This window comes from Podarcis vaucheri, assembly GCF_965113315.1.
Source record: "Podarcis vaucheri genome assembly, chromosome: 10".
Classification (NCBI taxonomy): domain Eukaryota; kingdom Metazoa; phylum Chordata; class Lepidosauria; order Squamata; family Lacertidae; genus Podarcis; species Podarcis vaucheri.
The window spans coordinates 62,843,017-62,862,151 of NC_138748.1; the positions used below are offsets into that span (position 1 = coordinate 62,843,017).

At 45.4% G+C, this 19,135-nt stretch overlaps 1 protein-coding gene across 1 annotated transcript in view; it reads left to right on the forward strand.

Annotated features, from left to right (window-relative positions):
• The window catches only part of ST8SIA1 (ST8 alpha-N-acetyl-neuraminide alpha-2,8-sialyltransferase 1), a 92,880-nt gene that overhangs the window by 47,942 nt on the left and 25,803 nt on the right, over positions 1–19,135 (forward strand). The window contains exons 3-4 of the mRNA XM_082239219.1: positions 8,430–8,539; positions 15,089–15,181. Coding sequence (XP_082095345.1) covers positions 8,430–8,539; positions 15,089–15,181 — 203 coding nt within the window. The remainder of the gene's footprint in view (positions 1–8,429; positions 8,540–15,088; positions 15,182–19,135) is intronic.

Below are 19,135 nucleotides of genomic sequence, written 5' to 3' on the forward strand. Positions count from 1 at the left end.
AATACCCCTCCCCACCTTCTCACTATATAGAAGGATCTGGCAACTTCTCTTTCAGTGTATCTGAAGAAGTGTGCATGCACACGAAAGCTCATACCAAGAACTAACTTAGTTGGTCTTTAATGTGCTACTGGAAGGAATTTTTTTATTTCGCCAGTCTTTAGAGACTCTTGTGTCTGCGCCTTACAACCACTTTCCTCCCAAACGCTTTGCTAGATTTAACATGGCATAAGAAGGATGATAGCTGAGGAGTCCTGTATATGGTGAATGATACTTCATGCCAATGTATGGAACATTTTAATTTTAAAATGCTTCAAAGTTGAATGTTGTCCCTTTGTACCACTGATCTAGAAAGAAAGAAAACACCGTTTATAAAGGTTGCAAACTGTGTGTCTGGTCTGACTCAGAGGTTGAGCAAACCCTGAAAGATCTGGTTGTTTTTTCCCCCGGGGCTGCAGTCACACAGAAGAGATAACATTTAATCAGATGTATCCCTGGATGCCGCTGAAAAATGTGTCGCTGTATTAATTGGCGCCAGGAAACAATGAGTGTATCCAGGGGTCTTTACAGCTTGCAGTGATCTCATGTAGCCTCATCCAGTCGCTTGTTTATTCACATAATGAAGTCAGCCTTCACAGTACTAAACCCCCAGACCTTGTCCCCGCCTCCCTTCTCCTCTGGCGTCCTTGCTTTGTGGATCTGCCCAAGGTGGAGCGCTGCCGAGTGAAAGATCAGTCTTTTAATAATTACAGGGGGAACTGCAACCATGTGTTGCAGTAGAGTCTCATCCTCGTAATAACAAGTGCTCCTGTTTAGGGCTGCAGCCAGCCAGCCAAGCCCTCTTGCAGAAGATCCCACCCTGCTTCCCAGTTTCCCATTTTTCTTGTCCAGCTGTCATTTCACATCCCATAGCTATTGAGCATTCTTAGTCCCCTCTGGGCTTCTGCCCCCCACCTCCGTTCTTTGTTTGTTGAGCTGGGGAGCTCCCCTGCTGATCTGCTCCATCTTTCAGGTAATTGGACCCCAAGACATTTAGGGCCTTTTATGCTGTACAGGAAGGGGACGGGTGGCGCTGTGGTCTAAACCACAGAGCCTTGGGCTTGCTGATCAGAAGGTCAGTGGTTCGAATCCCCGCGACGAGGTGTTGCTCTGTCCCAGCTCCTGCCCACCTAGCAGTTCGAAAGCACACCAATGCAAGTAGATAAATAGGTACCGCTCTGGCGGGAAGGTAAACAACGTTTCCGTGCGCTGTTCTGGTACGCCAGAAGCGGCTTAATCCATAGCTGTCAACTTTTCCCTCTTCTTGCAAGGAATCCTATTTGGAATAAGGGAATTTCCTTTAAAAAAAGGGAAACGTTGACAGCTATTGCTTAGTCATGCTGGCCACATGACCCGGAACCTGTCCGCGGACAAACGCCAGCTCCCTCGGCCTATAGAGTGAGATGAGCGCTGCAACCCCAGAGCCGCCCGCAACTGGACCTTACGGTCAGGGGTACCTTTACCAATAATAATAATAATAATAATAATAATAATAATTTATTTATACCCCGTCCATCTGGCTTGGTTTGCCCAGCCACCCTGGGTGGCTTCCAACAAAACACTAAAATACAATAACCTATTAAACATTAAAAGCTTCCCTAAGCATGTCCAATTGACACGTGATCACTGACATGCGGGATCTGGAACAGGGTGAAACAGGTAAAATTGGGGCGGAGTGGGGGTGGGGTGGAAAGTGCTTTTATGTGCTCTGCCAAAATACACGGGGTTCAGGAATGGAACTAATACTTTGAATAGTGCCTGGTAGCTCACAGGGAGCCCCCTTTTCTTTGCCCCTCCTTTAGAAAGAACCCACCAGAGTTCTGGTCAAAGATCAGCCTCCATCACAGAATTGTAGAATTTAGAGTTGGAGGGGACCACAAGGATCATTGCATTTGCAGTGGATTTTTAAGCTGTCCCATAATGGGGATCGAACCTGAAACCTTGGCGTTATCAGCACCATGCTGTAAGCAACGGATCTTTTTTTTTAAATTCAAAATTATAACAAGACATATTATCCAAAAACATATCATCCTTGTCTCCCCCCCCATTTTTCCTCCCTCTCCCCCTCCCACAAAACCCACCCACCCCCACCCCGACTTCCCTCAGCTCCAGTCTTTGGTTTCTCCAAGAATGCTGTTTTCTGCATGTTACAAAGTTGTATAGATCCTCAAACTATTTAGCTGATTATTATCAATAAAAAGTTTGTGAATGTTTATTCAAAATCTGCCAAGGAGTCCAGTTCGCTTTGTTGCATCTTCAGATACTTTGTAAAGGGTTCCCATTCATCCTTAAAGTCACAGTTATCCTTGTCCCGTAGCTTGTATGTCAATTTTGCCAGTTCTGCATAGTCCACCAATTTTTCTTGCCATGATTCTTTAGTTGGGGTTTCTTCAGTCTTCCATCCTTGTGCTACCAGACCTCTCGCAGCCGTTGTCGCATACATGAAGATGTTTTTCAACTTTTTGGGCACGTCTTTCCCTACAATCCCCAACAAAAATGCCTCGGGTTTTTAAACAAATGTTAAATGGAACATTTTCTTCAATTCGTTGTATATCATTTCCCAAATTTTTTTAATTACCTTACAATCCCATCACATATGATAAAATGTCCCCTCCTTTTCCTTACACTTCCAACATATATTTCAACTAGTTTTGTACATTTTCCCTAACTGCATTGGTGTTGTGTACCATCTGTACATCATCTTCATGTAATTCTCTTTCAATAGGGAACAATCTGTAAATTTTAAGTAAGCAACGGAGCTATTCAGGACATGAATGACTAGCTGTGCCCTAAAAGTGCAGAGAGAACATTGGGCTCTGACTCTCATTCCCTCTGTTAGCAATGTCCAGTCCGAGGCTGAGTGCAGATCGTTGCATAGGCAAAAAGTCAACATCTGCAGTCATACCTTGGGTTGAATGTGCTTCGGGATGAGCGTGTTCAAGTTGCGCTCCGCGGTTTTGCTGCTTGCGCATGCGCAGATGCTCAAAAATGATGTCATGCGCATGCGCAGAAGCGACGAAAAGCGGCACGCACGTGCGCAGACGTGCCATCGCTGGTTACGTCTGCTTCTAGATGCGAACGGGGCTCCGGAACGGATCCCGTTCGCATCTAGAGGTACCACTGTACATACAAAAGGAGGAGCCTTAAGGTTGTGGAAGTGCAAAAAGCTTTAAGGAGGGAAACTGAACCGAACCAGAATAGCCCAAAGAGGACTGAAGGTTGCTCGGTGGGTAAGGAGTTCTGAGTTGGTGACAGAATGGAGAACTGGTGGGAAGGGGTGTGGAATGGAGTATCCTGGAAATGGCCACCTTGAACCCTTAGCAGGAGCCACCCTACACCGTGACATTCCATTGCAAGTCCCAACTGCATGATAAATAGCTAGTCATAACTTGCGCATGGAGCATCTGCAGATTTGTGGCTGTTTCCAAGTTATCTTCCGCTTTGCTCTCGTTGTGTCAAGAAGCCCTCACCTTAGTCCCCACTTCCTAAGATGTGTTACTCATGCGAAAAAATAAGAAGAAAAATTCCACTCCCTCGAGCAGTTTCAGGATAAACATTGGAGAAACTATACATGCCAGAAAGAGCCCTTTGGGGCATTTAGCGGCAGCACATTTCAGGCCCGAAAGCTCATTTTTAAAAAATAAAAAATTGTCCAGTAGCACCTTATAGACAAACTAAGTTTGTTCTGGTATAAGCTTTCGTGTGCATTCATTATTCTCCTCTTGCTATTGTAAAGCATCACTCCAAGATCTTTTCGATTAGTCAGAGCCTGTAAGGTTTTATGGCCAACACCAGACACGTCTTTAATACAAAGCGCCTTTTCCAAAGCACCCTTCTGATTTAAGGCTACGTCTTTTTGTGAATCACACAACAATAAACTGTGGAAGAGTACCTAAGATCTTGAGGTTTAACAAATGGTTTTATGAGTGCAGATAGAAAACCTCTTTTTGTATCACTACTATCCAAGCGAGCTTCCTGTTTAAGGTTTGACACTTTCCATATTATTCTGGTGCTGTGGCCTGACATGTTAAAGTAAGTGAGGCAGACCACTTCATCAAAGCTCATCATATTTCCAAGGCCATCTCTAGATCCGACGCCTTCTGTTGCATTATACACGGCCAACGCTTCATTTGTGTTCCACTAGCTAAAAGGCTGTCATTATGATGCACAGGTTACCGTATTTTTTGCTCTATAAGACTCACCTTTTCCCTCCTAAAAAGTAAGGGGAAATGTGTGTGTGTCTTATGGAGCGAATGCAGGCTACACAGCTATCGTTGTAGCGAGAAGAGCAAGAGGGATTGCTGCTTTCACTGTGCAGCGCTTCCTCTTGCTGTTCTGGCTTCTGAGATTCAGAATATTTTTCTTCTTCTTTTCCTCCTCCAAAAACTAGGTGCATCTTGTGGTCTGGTGCGCCTTATAGAGCGAAAAATAAGGTATTTTAAGAGGCAGATTGAACATGCAGAGGTGCCTTGGTTCTCAAACTTAATCCGTTCCAGAAGTCTGTTCCAGAACCAAAGCGTTCCAAAACCAAGGTGTACTTTCCTGTAGAAAGTAATGCAAAATGGATTAATCTGTTCTAGATTTTTAAAAACAACCCCTAAAACAGCCATTTAACATGAATTTTACTATCTAACAAGACCATTGATCCATAAAATGAAAGCAGTAATCAATGTACTGTACTATAAAATAAATAAGACAGTATTGTAGATGATAAAAATTTAAATTAAATTTTTTTCTTACCTACACTGATAGTTGTTGTTTTGATGGAGGGCTTTTATCCATTTCCGCAGTCACACAATCAATAAGTCAATCAATCAATCAATCAGTAGCTGAACTGGGTTCCATACAGTCACAAAAACAAATTAACCGAAAAAGCCTCAAAAACAAAAATGCAAAATAAATAGCAAAAACAAAAGCACCAAACTTAATCCATTCTGGAAGTCTATTTGACTAAAATGTTGGAAAGCCAAGTTGCAGCTTCTGATTGGTGCAGGCACCCCGGAAACAATACCCAACAGCTGCATCGGACGTTTGGCTTCCAAAAAATGTTCGAAAACCAGAACACTTACTTCCAGGTTTTCGACGTTTGCGAACCAAGGTACCAACTGTATAGCAGCACAATCTCGGTTTACTGGGACCAGTTGGTTTACTTAGACCAATGCAAACTGCTGGTGCTGACCTTTAAAGCTTTAACTGTTCGGCGGTCCAGGGTATTGAGATATTAAGAAGTCATGGCTGCCTGCTTGCACATCTAAAGCACAACTGCATGCATCGTTTTTTATCACTGTCCAATGGGATGAAGTGTGCTATGCTGGGGAGACATGATTAAGGCTTCTAGCAAAAACCCAACAATTGAATTCCCCTGAGACCATCTTTTATGTGGGCAAAGAGGAAGGCTTTGGAGTCACTAACCTCATCCAAGGAAATTCTCCAAAGGGAGATCCTGATCTGATAGTTACTGATTTATCTAGCGTGCTTTTAATAAAGATGAAAAATACGTGAAGGTTTAAAAAGGAGAAGCTCCCTCTTTCTCGGATTTTGAGTCCCAGGTGAAATATCAGGGGTAAATCACACGCTGATGTCAACTACAGATCCCTACCTGATGTCAACTGTTTAAAAGAGCAAGTGATGCAAAAGAACCTCCTTTGCCTGAGACCCCAAAGAACCACAGTCAAAGTAGACAACACTGAGGTGAGCTGACCTACTATAAGGCATCTTGGAGTCCAGCATTGCTGAATGAGGACTTACTGAGAAATTTGATCCCCTTTATTCAGGCCTGAATCAAGACAGGGGTCAGCAAACTTTTTCAGCAGGGGGCCGGTCCACTGTCCCTCAGACCTTGTGGGGGGCCAGACTCATACCTGTCAACTTTTCCCTTTTCTTGCAAGGAATCCTATTCGGAATAAGGGAATTTCCCTTAAGAAAAGGGAAAAGTTGACAGCTATGGCAGGACTGTCCAGTGGTACCTCTGGTTACGTACTTAATTTGTTCCAGAAGTCCGTTCTTAACCTGAAACTGTTCTTAACCTGAAGCACCATTTTAAGCTAATGGGGCCTGCTGCACCATCGCCACACGATTTCTGTTCTCATCCTGAAGCAAAGTTCTTAACCCGAGGTACTATTTCTGGGTTAGTGGAGTCTGTAACCTGAAGCGTCTGTAACCCGAGGTACCACTGTATTTTGAAAAAAAAAAATGAACAAATTCCTATGCCCCACAAATAACCCAGAGATGCATTTTAAATAAAAGGACACATTCTACTCATGTAAAAACAAGCCGATTCCCGGATCGTCTGCGGGCCGGATTTAGAAGGCGATTGGGCCGGATCCGGCCCCTGGGCCTTAGTTTGCCTACCCATGATCAAGACAATGGCTTTTTGGAGCAACCACAGAATCATAGAATTTGTAGAGTTGGAAGGAAGCACGAGGGTGATCTTGTCTAGCCCCTGCAATGCAAGAATCTTTTGCCCAACGTGGGGCTTGAAGCCCATGACCCTGAGATTATGAGTCTCATGCTGTACCGACTGAGCTAGTTTAGGGGCAGAGTTTTGTATGCGGAAAATCCCAGGGTTTATAGGTTCTGGGGTGGGATAAGACCTTGTAGATAATATGGCAGGGATGGGAAATGTTTTCAGCCCCAGGTCCCATTCTCTTATGGTGACCTTTTCGAGGGCCAGGGACCAGTGGCGATTGAGTCCAGATTCAGACTTTTATCTTTTGTCCAGCAGGCTGCATTCCAGCTAGACAGAAGTCGGTGGTTTCTGAATGCACACACAAACAAACAAACAAACAAACAAACAAACAAACACCCCTCTACCTTCCATTCAAGTAACCAAGAGGCAATATCTAAGTTAAATGGGATGTTTCATAGAATTGCGGAGCTGGAAGGGCCCATGAGGGTCATCTAGTCCAACCCCTGCAATATAGGAATATTTTGTCCAAAGTGGGACTCGAACGCAAGACCCTGATACTAAGCGTCTCATGCTCTACCGACTGAGCTATCCAGTTTCAGCCATTCAAAAGCACTTTGAGGGTATACAGAACAGCCAACTAGGAGTATATCTTGGGAAGAAGTGGTGTGGTCTTAGGAGGATAATGAGGGCCAGATAGTGGGGTCTGGAGGGCCACAAGCAACTCCCAGACCTGGGATTGCCCACCCCTGCTAAATAGACTCATGGTCTGGTTTAGCAGAAGACAGTTCCCTAGATTTGTGCCCGCACTCCTATAACTCTGCTAACAATAACATTCTATTTTTATTAAGGCACCGTATAACAATTACAGTGCAGACATAATTATATCATGCTGATCATTTGCCAGGCTAGAAAGGATGATTTGTATGCTCAGGCCCCTGCATGATGTTTCTTAGAAAGCAGCTTGCTAAAGAACCCAGGAGATATTTACATTCCTGGGCGCCAGGATTAATATCCAACTGCCCGAGGCACCGAAGCGCTTCAAATTTTGTTCAGCCTTGATTATAATAGTATAAATATTGTTTATATTTTTCATTCAATATTGTCGGTCTCTGTGGGAAATTGGCATAATTAACAACGGAGAATTGCTGCCGCGTAATAGGTATGAGCTTGAACTGAGGAATCTTCGGCTCTCACCGTAAGAGTCACAAACGCTCCTTCTCGCACTCTCTGTTCCCTCTTCAAATTCTTCTGCAGATTCCGACTAATAATCAGGAAGAACTTTCTGGTGGTAGGAGGTGTTTGACAGTGGAACAGATTCCCACAAGATGTAGTGGACTCTCCTTCCTTGGAGGTTCTTAAGCAGAAGTTGGACGGACAGCCGTCTGTCATGTATGTTCTAGTCAAGATTCCTGCATTGCAGAAGGCTAGACCCTCAAGGTCCCTTCCAACTCTGTCATTCTATGATTCTATGGACTGCAGTCAAAACCACAATTAAATAAGCAGAGATACCATAATTTATGACTTTGTGAGGCAGTTCCCTGGTCAATCCTCCGAGTATTTCTCCTTGAGAGGTCTAATAAGCCCAATACCGAAGAGGTGGCAATGTATTCAAATGTAAAATCTCTTAGATCTGCTATGATGGTTAGCTTTTGTCCCGTTTGTTCCTCTGATTATATGTGATGTGTTTTTTCCGCCATGAAAAGTTGGAAACCTTCCCTTCTATGACGGATAACAAAACTGCCGTGGCAGGAAATTCGTGTCCCTCCAGATGTTGTTACCCTCCAAACTCTCCTCCGCCCTGGCCAACGTGGATCATGGAGAGGGCCCGATGGGAGTTGTAGTCCTACAACATCTGGAGGACCCCGCTTTTGGCTCCTAGCCTTGGCCTAACCTCTCCCTAAAACCCCTTCCCGCTTAGCTGGTCTCCACCTGAAGCTCCTGTGTGAAGTAGTCCATAAAAACGGGCCTTGTTTTCTGTTGCCAGGCAACGCCATTCCAGCTGCCATTGAAGAAATGCTCTGTGGTAGGAAATGGTGGGATTCTGAAGAACAGCGGCTGCGGCAGACAGATAGACCAAGCGGACTTTGTCATGCGGTAAGACAGTGGCCCCGCTGTGGCATGGCATCCCTGTTCCCTCCATCCCCCTCGTTTCGCACCCACAACCACCCAACGGCATGGATTTTTCCTTTTTGTTTGTGTTTAATTAACCGTAGAAGGTCTCTCTTTCTCCCTCGGAGTGATTTATAGGGGTGGGAAAGAGCCCCTGGCAGAGAGGGCTTTCCCCTCCCTTAAGAATGCAGGCGCCTGTCACTCTACAGAGGCATCAGGGGAAGGTAGCTGAGTGAATCAAATGGAAAACTAAGAGAGATGGAAGAGCCTCAGGTCCTTTCTGGCTTCCTTGCATGGAAGAACTTTGTATCCTGTTTTCTCAGAAGAAGAAGAGTCTTAAGGCTCCGTTTGCACCATGCATTTAAAGCGCTATGATACCACTTGAAACACTTGCGCACACCCCATGGATCCTGGGAACTGTAGCTTGTACAGGCTTCTGAGAGTGCTTAAAGGTAAAGGCCCCCTGACCATTAGGTCCAGTCGTGGCCAACTCAGGGGTTGCGGCGCTCATCTCGCTTTATTGGCCGAGGGAGCCGGCGTACAGCTTCCAGGACATGTGGCCAGCATGACTAAGCCGCTTCTGGCGAACCAGAGCAGCGCACGGAAACGCCGTTTACCTTCCCGCCGGAGCGGTATCTATTTATCTACTTGCACTTTGACGTGCTTTTGCACTGCTAGGTTGGCAGGAGCAGGGACCGAACAACGGGAGCTCACCCCGTCGCAGGACTATGAACCGCTGACCTTCTGATCGGCAAGCCCTAGGCTCTGTGGTTTAACCTACAGTGCCACCCGCGTCCCATCGCTGAGAGTGCTTTGGCGACCCCTATTCCCTTCACAGAGCTACAGCTCTGTGAAGTTAGAATTGTAGAGTTGGGCCCATCTAGTCCAGCAAGGGATCTTTTCCCCAACGTGAGGCTCAAACCCACATCCCTGAGATTAAGAGTCTCATGCTCTACCAAGTGGTCCTGCTAGCTAGGGATGATGGGAGTTGTAGTCCAGCAACAGCTGGAGACCCACGTTCAGGAAACCCTGTTGTATACAATGCCGCATTAGATGAATCAGTAGTCAGACTTGGCATAAGTTCCTGGTGTCCCAAGGCTTTTACTATTGCTTTTTTGAAATACACTCCTTGGATAAAATCTGATAAAGATAAGAAAAATTAAATGGAAAAGACTGAAGCTAAGGGGCATAGCATCTCCTTCCCATGTAGCAGGCCTCGGGTTCACTCTATGATGGCATCTCCAAATAGGGCTGGGAGACACCCCTGTCAGAAACCCCAGAGCGCTGCTACCAGTCAGTGTAGACAACAATGAGTCGAATGGACCAGTGGTCTGAAGGCCATGAGGCCATTGCTTATGTAGCCTGACCTCCCAGTTTGCCAGGGGCAAAATGAACGGCGAAATCCGTGGCATAAGAAATTGTGAACAGGCCTTTGGTGGATGCCGTCTGGGGTCTTGGGAGTTCCTGCCTCGGCCTTGTTTTCAAAATGGCTTCCCAAGAAAGCTAGTTGCTGACCGTGGATGTTGACAAAAGGCTCCTTATCCCTAGAACACTGGCTGTTTTATCCTGGAGTATTCAGTACAGTTTCTGGCCCTGTAATTCCTGCCAGCATGATATATTAGAGCCACAGAGGACTATTGCTCACTTAGGCATAAATGGAAGAGTTTAATAGCCCTCACAGATAGGAAGAAACTGGCGCTCACTCGGCCCCTAGCCCTCGCACCGCTAATGTCACTTTGAGGCTTTGAAAGGGTTTCAAAGGCGGCAGAGCCGGGACTTGCATTTGGCTTCTCTGTCAGTTCCCCGCACTGGAAAGGATATTGATGTGATGTGTGTAAAGGAGGGTACAAGCAAGCTGACAAGTTGTGGGTTCCACAGATCAAGGTGAAGTGAAATGTGAAATTTCACGGCACGTCTTAGCGGGAGGAGATCTGAGGGACGGGAGGGGGGATCTTTCTGAAAAGAAATGCGTTTTACAGGCCCGTTTTATCTATGTTAGTCAAACACAGTCAGGTAGAGAAAGCGGGTGGGGAGACGCTTCCTCTCAAAATATGGCGGTCATTTTGGTGAAGTTGGATGTTGGAAGATTGATAACAGACAAAAGGAAAATCTCCTTCATTTGGCACACATTTAAACTATGGAATTGAGCATAAGAACGTAAGAGAGGCTCTGTTGGGTCAGGCCAAAAGCCTATGTAGTCCGGCATAATTTGCAACCACAAGATGGCCACCAACTTGGACTACAACTTTCCCACCAGGTTTCGGAAAGACTGATCTGGTGTCTTATCCTTCCCTTGAACCCTGCAGAACATTCCTGTGTGCTTCTTGAAGAGTAGATTGTCTAATGCAGGGTTTCCCAAACTTGGGTCTCCGGCTGTTTTTTTGGTGGGTTTGGTGTCATTAAAATGCATGCAGCCAATCAGCATATTTCCCCTGTTCCATTGTCTAGAAGCCACAGGGTTTGGTCTGAATAGCTGGGTTCTTGCTGAGTTTCCATCTGGCTACTCAGCCACATCCTTCGTTTTTTGCAATATTGTCTGATGAAGCTATCCTGGTGAGAAAAACAAAACACAGCTCCTACTGGGATGGAGTAAACTTGAATTCCCAAAGGAACAGTATCCATGACTGATTTGAACATACTTTGAATCTTTTGGCTGATTGGTATTGAGATAAAGTAATTATATCAAATCTGTGAAATTACCGGCCAGTTGCCAATCTCCTGTTCTTGGACAAGGTTCTTGAGCGGGTGGCCGTGGATCAGATCTCAGTACTCTTGGAGGAAACCATAGAATCATAGAGTTGGAATAGACCACAAGGGCCATCGAGTCCAACCCCCTGCCAAGCAGGAAACACCATCAGAGCACTCCTGACATATGGTTGTCAAGCCTCTGCTTAAAGACCTCCAAAGTAGGAGACTCCACCACACTCCTTGGCAGCAAATTCCACTGTCGAACAGCTCTTACTGTCTGGAAGTTCTTCCTAATGTTTAGGTGGAATCTTCTTTCTTGTAGTTTGGATCCATTGCTCCGTGTCCGCTTCTCTGGAGCAGCAGAAAACAACCTTTCTCCCTCCTCTATGTGACATCCTTTTATATCCTCTAGATCCATTTAAATCAGAATTTAGGCCCAGTTTTGGCACAGAATCTGCTTTGGTCGCCCTTTGTCAGGAGAGACAGGGGTAATGTGTCCCTGTTTATTTCTCTTTACTTCTCAATAGCTGTTGATACCATTAACCATGGTATCCTTCTGCAGTGGTCATTCCAGTCCTACTTGGGTGGTCGTTTCCAGAGGGTGATGCTTGGGGAGTGGTCTTTGACCCTGTGGAGCCTTCAACGTGGAGTTCTTCAGGGTTCAATTTTATCCCCCATGCTGTTTTACATCTACATGTAAGCGCTGGGTGGGGTTATCTGGAGGTTTGAAGTACGTTGTCAGCAATATGCTGACAACACACAGCTCTACTTCTCCTTTACATCTGCAGGTGAGGCAGTGGATATGTTGGACTGCTATCTTGCCTTGGTAATGGGCCGCATGAGGGCCAACAAACTGATGCTCAATCCAGATAAGAGTGAGACTCTGTTAGTGGGTGGTCCCCTAGACCGGATGGATGGGAGGTTGCCTGTTCTTGATAGGGTTGCATTCCCTCTGAAGGAGGTTCTTATGGGTCCATTGTTGTTGCATGAAGCTCAGGTGACCTCAGTGGAGCAGAATACCTTCCATCAGCTTTGGCTGGTGGTCCAGCTTCGCCCCTATCAGGGATAGCTTAACTTCTATTGTCTTTGCTCTGGTAACCTCTAGGCTAGATTACTGCAGTGTGTTATACACTGGGCTGCCTCTTGATGATGGTTCGGAAACTTCAGCTGGTCAAGATTCAGCGGCCAGGTTGCTCATTGGGGCAAGATGGTTTGAGCGTACATCACCAGTCCTGGTGGCCCAACTGCACTGGATGCCAATTTGTTTCTGGTCCCAATTCAAAGTGCTGGTTTTGACCTATAAAGCCTGAAATGGCTCAGGATCACAATATCTCAAGGACCACCTCTGAAGGAGCGTCTCCACCCCCATCGTTCTGCCCGGACACTGAGGTCCAGCTCCGAGGGCCTTCTGGTGGTTCCCTCACTGCGAGAAGCAAAGCTACAGGGAACCAGGCAGAGGGCCTTCTCGGTAGTGGCACCCGCCCTGTGGAATGCCCTCCCACCAGATGTCAAAGCGATAAACAACTACCTGACATTCAGAAGACATCTGAAGGCAGCCCTGTTCAGGGAAGTTTTTAATATGTGACATTTTAGTGTATTTTTCATCTTTGTTGGAAGCCACCCAGAGTGGCTGGGGAAACCCAGCTAGATGGGCGGGGTACAAATAATAAATTATTATTATTATTATTATTATTATTATTATTATTATTATTATTATTATTTTCCCATATGAACCAACCCCAGACCCTGTAATCATCATTCGAGGCCCTTCGTCATGAGGGGCAGAGGGTGGCAAGACAAAAACAGCCTTTTCTGTGGTGGCTCCCCATTTGTGGAATGCTCTCCCCAGGGAAGCTCGCCAGATACCATTACATCCCTCTTCTCCCCGGCCTTTGGCTGATTACAACCTATGGCTTACTACGCTGTAGAGGGGTGCGTGTTTTGTTTGTTATTATGTTATGTATGTTTGTGTTTTTATACTGCAAGCCACCCTGTGATCTTCAGATGGAGGGCAGTATATAAATTTAATCCATCAATCAAATAATAAAATAAAGGGGAAGGACAGTCATTGGAACAATGAGTCAGAGAACGGTCAGAGAAGACAGATGATGCACTTCTACTGATGATGTCAAGACCTTGTTATATATTGCTGGGAAGGGAGAAAACATGGGAGGCTTAGATGAGGCACCTGCCAAGAATCTAAACAAAAACTTGATTGCCTCTCTGCAAAACGAACAGAAACAGATAGGGCCACTCTAGACTCCACACAGATGCAACAAAGTCTACTGCCACCTAGTGACTTTATGGTGCCACCGTCTTCACAGGAGATCACAGGAGAACTAGCGACACCAAGTTTTTTTAACAAAGGCAGAGATTAAAGGTAAAGGGACCCCGACCATTAGGTCCAGTTGTGGCCGACTCTGGGGTTGCGGTGCTCATCTCGCTTTATTGGCCGAGGGAGCCAGCATACAGCTTCCGGGTCATGTGGCCAACATGACTAAGCCGCTTCTGGCGAACCAGAGCAGCGCACAGAAATGCTGTTTACCTTCCCGCCGGAACGGTTCGTATTTATCTACTTGCACTTTGACGTGCTTTCAAACTGCTAGGTTGACAGGAGCAGGGACTGAGCGACGGGAGCTCACCCCATCACGGGGATTCGAACCGCCGACCTTCTGATCAGGCAGAGATACATGTGCATTAAATAACTGAAACAATGACAAGCTTTCATTGGTGCAATCCAGTAATCCTTGGGATGGTATCTCAGGGGGCTGGAGTACCCTGTATACCCCTCACTCTTTGCAGCCAGGTAGGGACACTTTATTTATTATACGTTATTTATTTAAAGCATTTTACCCTGCTCTGGAGCCATAAGCTCCCAGAGCAGGTTAAGAGCAAAGACAGGAGTGCTGACTCTGAAATGTCACCGAGAAGGCAGTCCGTATCCTCAGCTTGACAATCCAAAAGGCATAAGAGGAAAGGGGACTGGGAGGGAGGAGGAAGAGAGGAAGCTCAGGCCCAGATGGCTCAGTTGGTTAGAGCATGGTGCTGATAACACCAAGGTAGCAGGTTTGATCCCCATATGGGACAGCTGCGTATTCCTGCATTGCAGGGAGTTGGACTAGATGATCCTAGTGGTCCCTTCCAACTCTACAATTCTATGATTCTATGATTCTATGACATGCTGAGACTCTTTCTTAGTTCCAGAGTTCTTGTAATGACCGCTTGGGGTGGAAATATTTCAAAGGTGCCAAATTCTGCTGGCCTTTGAGGAAAGGCCCTGCAGTCTTGCCCATGTAGTTGCCCTTTAACTAGAGATGCTAAGAATTGCACCTGGGAATAGATGACCATCGTGTGTCTATTCCAACTCTACAATGCAGTGATTCTGCATGCAGTGTACCGTATTTTTCACTCTATAAGTTGCACCAGACCACAAGACGCACCTAGTTTTTGGAGGAGGAAAACAAGAAAAAAAATATTCTGAATCTCAAAAGCCAGAAAAGCAAGAGGGATCGCTGCGCAGTGAAAGCAGCAATCCCTCTTGCTGTTCTGGCTTCTGGGATAGCTGCGCAGCCTGCATTCGCTCCATAAGACGCACACACATTTCCCCTTACTTTTTAGGAGGGAAAAAGTGAGTCTTATAGAGCAAAAAATACGGTATTTGCTGTGACACTGGACTCCAGCCACTGCTTGGCTGTGCCAGTCTTTGGTGCTTGATGGGGTTTTTCTTTTCAAACGGTGGAAAGAAAGAAGGAAAGAAAGAAAGAAAGAAAGAAAGAAAGAAAGAAAGAAAGAAAGGGAAAAACAGCAGAGAAGTTAAAATACATGGTGTGTTTCTGTTTCTTTCAGATGCAATCTTCCACCTCTCACCAGTGAATACAGCAAGGACGTTGGGTCCAAAACTCAGCTGGTAACTGCAAATCCCAGCATAATTAAGAAAAGGTAGGAAACAGATTGTTTGTTTCTTCTGAAAGGAACTGGCACGCCGAGCAAAGGGTGCTGGTGGGGGAGAGAGTTGGCGTTTACGGTCACGGTGTTGGCAGTAGAATAATTGTATTCCTCTGCAAGCAGCTCTGGAAGGGCTCGGCAGACTGAAGGCGAGAGCCATTTCTCATCTGATGAGTTAATAAATCTTAGCGCGGCTGTGCCACACTCCAGCAAACATTAAATTGCTTTGCAGCAAAGTGTCTCAAAAAGTAGGCAGGCATGTTTATGGCACAAGGACAGAATGGTTAGGGTAGCATATACATTGCTGGATATCAAGGGTGCATCAGGTGCAAGACAAATGAGTACCCGTATCTTAATTCCCCTAGAATCTCAGCTAGGGTTGGGTGGTATGTGGTTTTCAACATCATGATATATCACCATCCAAACATTGTGATATACCGATAGATCACGATATCTGAAATAAGGATGGAGCTATGTTAGATGGCTGGCTTCATGGTTTTTCTTGCCTTGGGATTTTTGCCAGTGCCTGTTCTAATCCATTTCCCTCTGCTGGGGGCAGGGGAGAGCTGAGTTGGCAGAGTTAACAGGGACTGCAGGAATCGAGAGAAGCATTAGCTGGATTCACGGTTTTCCCCACATTGTGATTTCTGCATTGCACACACACGGAAACATGCATCATGAGTCACAATATATTGCCAGGTTAGAAATTATGAAACGGACTTCAAACCGGTTTTGGACAATATACAGTGGTACCTCGGGTTACATACACTTCAGGTTACAGACTCTGCTAACCCAGAAATAGTACCTCGGGTTAAGAACTTTGCTTCAGGATGAGAACAGAAATCGTGCTCCGGCGGCATTAGCTAAAGTGGTGCTTCAGGTTAAGAACAGTTTCAGGTTAAGAACGGACCTCCAGAACAAATTAAGTTCTTAACCCGAGGTACCACTGTATCAATATATTGCCCAGCCCTCGTCTCAGCTTTTTAAAAAATATTATTTTCAAACAGGTTTCTAGACCTTATGGCTACAAATACATGTTTGGCGGCAAATTGAAATTTCATAAGTCGTAGGGTGGCTTAATAAGTTGTCCATGAATTTGGGTTAGAGCTCAGTTCTCTGCAGAGATCCGTGCTCCTCCCAAGCCAGAACGAATTATTCCTTATTTCTTATTAGGAAGAATAATAATAATTACCTGGTGAGAACGTAGCGGGCGATTCAGCACAGCTTTAAATTCTGTGACATTAAAGAAGCACAGCCCTTGTCTGGAAGAAGGCATGAAATGGATTCTCCACTCTGCTCCTTAAATAAATACTTAGTAATGTTGAGAAGGAACAGATGACCATAGAGCAGGAAGAAGACAGATTATTTCAGGCATTAAGAAAGATCTTCCAGCTACTTACATTAAGAATAACCGTGTGTCTTTAAGCCTCCTCTTTGCTGAATGTCCATAAACCCATGAAAAACGTATTTCTTTCAACTAAGTTTGGATAAGATCTTATTTCCTCTTTGGTATAACTGTGTGTCGTTTAACAGCAATTAATAATACTTTGCTGAATCAGATCCGGAGGAAAAAACATTGTCTGTTATTTGCCTTTTTGAAACACTCAATAGCTTGGCTCAATTTAATCTCTTTTGCAGTATTTGGTTCCAGTTAATCTCCGTGCCGTATCTCTCAGGCTCATCTTCAAACGATAGTTTAATTAAGCAGTTGGTGGGTGTTCTCAATTAATAAACAAATATTATATCCTTGACCCTTGATGTTGATGCTAGACTTCGAACAAGGGATTGTGGTTCCATCAGACATTATTTTTCCTTGTGCTGTTCATTTCAAGGCTTGAGATTATACTCATTTGAGTATATCTACATGAAGCCGCTAGGAGAGATCATCAGGGGGTTTGGACTGGGTGTCCATCAATATGCAGATGATACCCAGCTCTGCCTCTCTTTCAAATCAGAACCAGTGAAGGCGGTGAAGGTCCTGTGTGAGTGCCTGGAGGCAGTTGAAGGATGGATGGCGGCTAATGGATTGAGGTTGAATCCTGACAAGACAGAAGTACTGTTCTTGGGGGACAGGGGGCAGGCTGGTGTGGAGGACTTCCTGGTCCTGAATGGGGTAACTGTGCCCCTGAAGGACCAGGTATGATGCCAGGGAGTCATTTTGGACTCACAGCTGTCCATGGAGGTGCAGGTCAATTCTGTATCCAGGGCTCCCTCTGACCGCTCATCATCACCCTACCACCAATCCCCTGGCTCTGAACCTTCTTCCCCTGGGGCTGCCTCCTGCCACTCCTCTACATGCAGCCAGTCCATAGCATTGAGGGTGGTGAGACAGTGCCCCATTGGTCCTAATGGATCATCTGCCATTGTCCTGGCCTCTGCCTTTGGCCAAAGGGGATGATATTCTTGAGATATTTTGTTGCCATTTTATTTATTTGTGCTTAGGATTTCATTTTGAAACACAAAGTGGTGTCTAAGCTGTGGGTTGTATTCAACCCATTACAATTAATGGTCCTCGGTTAACCATACTTTTAGTTCCAACGAATCTGAGTAGAAATTAGTTGACTAAAACTAGGTAGTTTGACGCAACCCTGGTCTGTTAATTCATAAATTTAAAGGAAGAGATGGGCTTGTTTCCAGGTTCCCCCTCCTATTCGTCTCCCACATTTCCCTTCTTTGACAGCCGGGAGCTGAGAAAACAGCCTCCCAACTAAAACGCACTTCCTTCCTCTTCTCTCCCCCCTTGCATTTTTCGTTTCCAAATTTCAGATTGCAAACGGGAAGAGAAAGAGAAAGAGATGAAAACGGAATAACTCACAGCAAGCTGGAGATTTATTTACTTCCCAACATATTTTTTCTTCTTCCTTCTTATATTTAGCAGCAGCTAAATCTACTTGTCACCTGACCCCCTGACCCCCTAGTATATTTTCCCATCTGGTGATGATTCATCTGTACTGCAGTTACCATGTGCTGGAGCTGAAGGCAGATAAGGCACATCAGCACGTAAATAACATTTCCCAGCATCCAATAAAGGGGACTGCTTGCCCGAAGGGACCATAAAGCCTTGGGAGAAGGCGAAACTATGGCTGAATCCATTGGAACAGTAGTTCCCAATTAGGGGTCCGGGGACCCCTAGGGAACATAGGAATGCACCTGGGGGGTCCGTGGCCCCATCCCTTGCCTCTCCCCAACCAAATGTTTGTCATTTTTGCACCACAAATTTCAGGGACTGTTCTAGCGCTGTGCTGTTTTTCAATTTATCGATCCAAATCACACCGCAATAACAATTTGACTTGGCAATACGTGGCAATATATCGCTCCTCACGCGAGGGAGAGCGGGGCAGCCAATTTCAAGGCAACACCCCCACCCTCCTGATCTCCTCCATGACTGCTCCTTCCCACAACCCCACACCTGATTTCCAATTTCGGACATTGTGATATATTGGACTAGCAGTGGTGTCCCGACTTTTTTCAAAGAGGGCCAGATTTTATGAAGGGAAGGGCCGTGAGGGCAAACCATTGACCTTTTTTTAGGATTGAAATAAATTGCCACAGGGGCCGGATTAAACTGACCGATGGGTCGGATTAGGCCCCCGAAAGTGACTTTGGACATGCCTGTTTGTGATGTTTAATTGCTGATATATCGCGATGTTGAAAGGCAGATATCGCTCGGCCCTAGTCTGGGATTTTTTTTAGTATACCTAAAATCCTTTGCTTATTAGAGGCCACCCCAAATTTTGATTTAAAAAACGCTTTGCAGAGGTAACTACCATAGAGAAATCAACGTTTTCAAAAGTAGGGAGTCTGTGGCTTGGCTTTTGAAAAATAGGGGGTCCTCAGTAATTAGCTAATTGGGAGCCACCACATTGGAGCGAAATGGCACTTAGGCATTCTGTTGTGGCAACCCTAACCCAGGATTAAGGTGCCATTTGGCGATTAGCTTATATATCT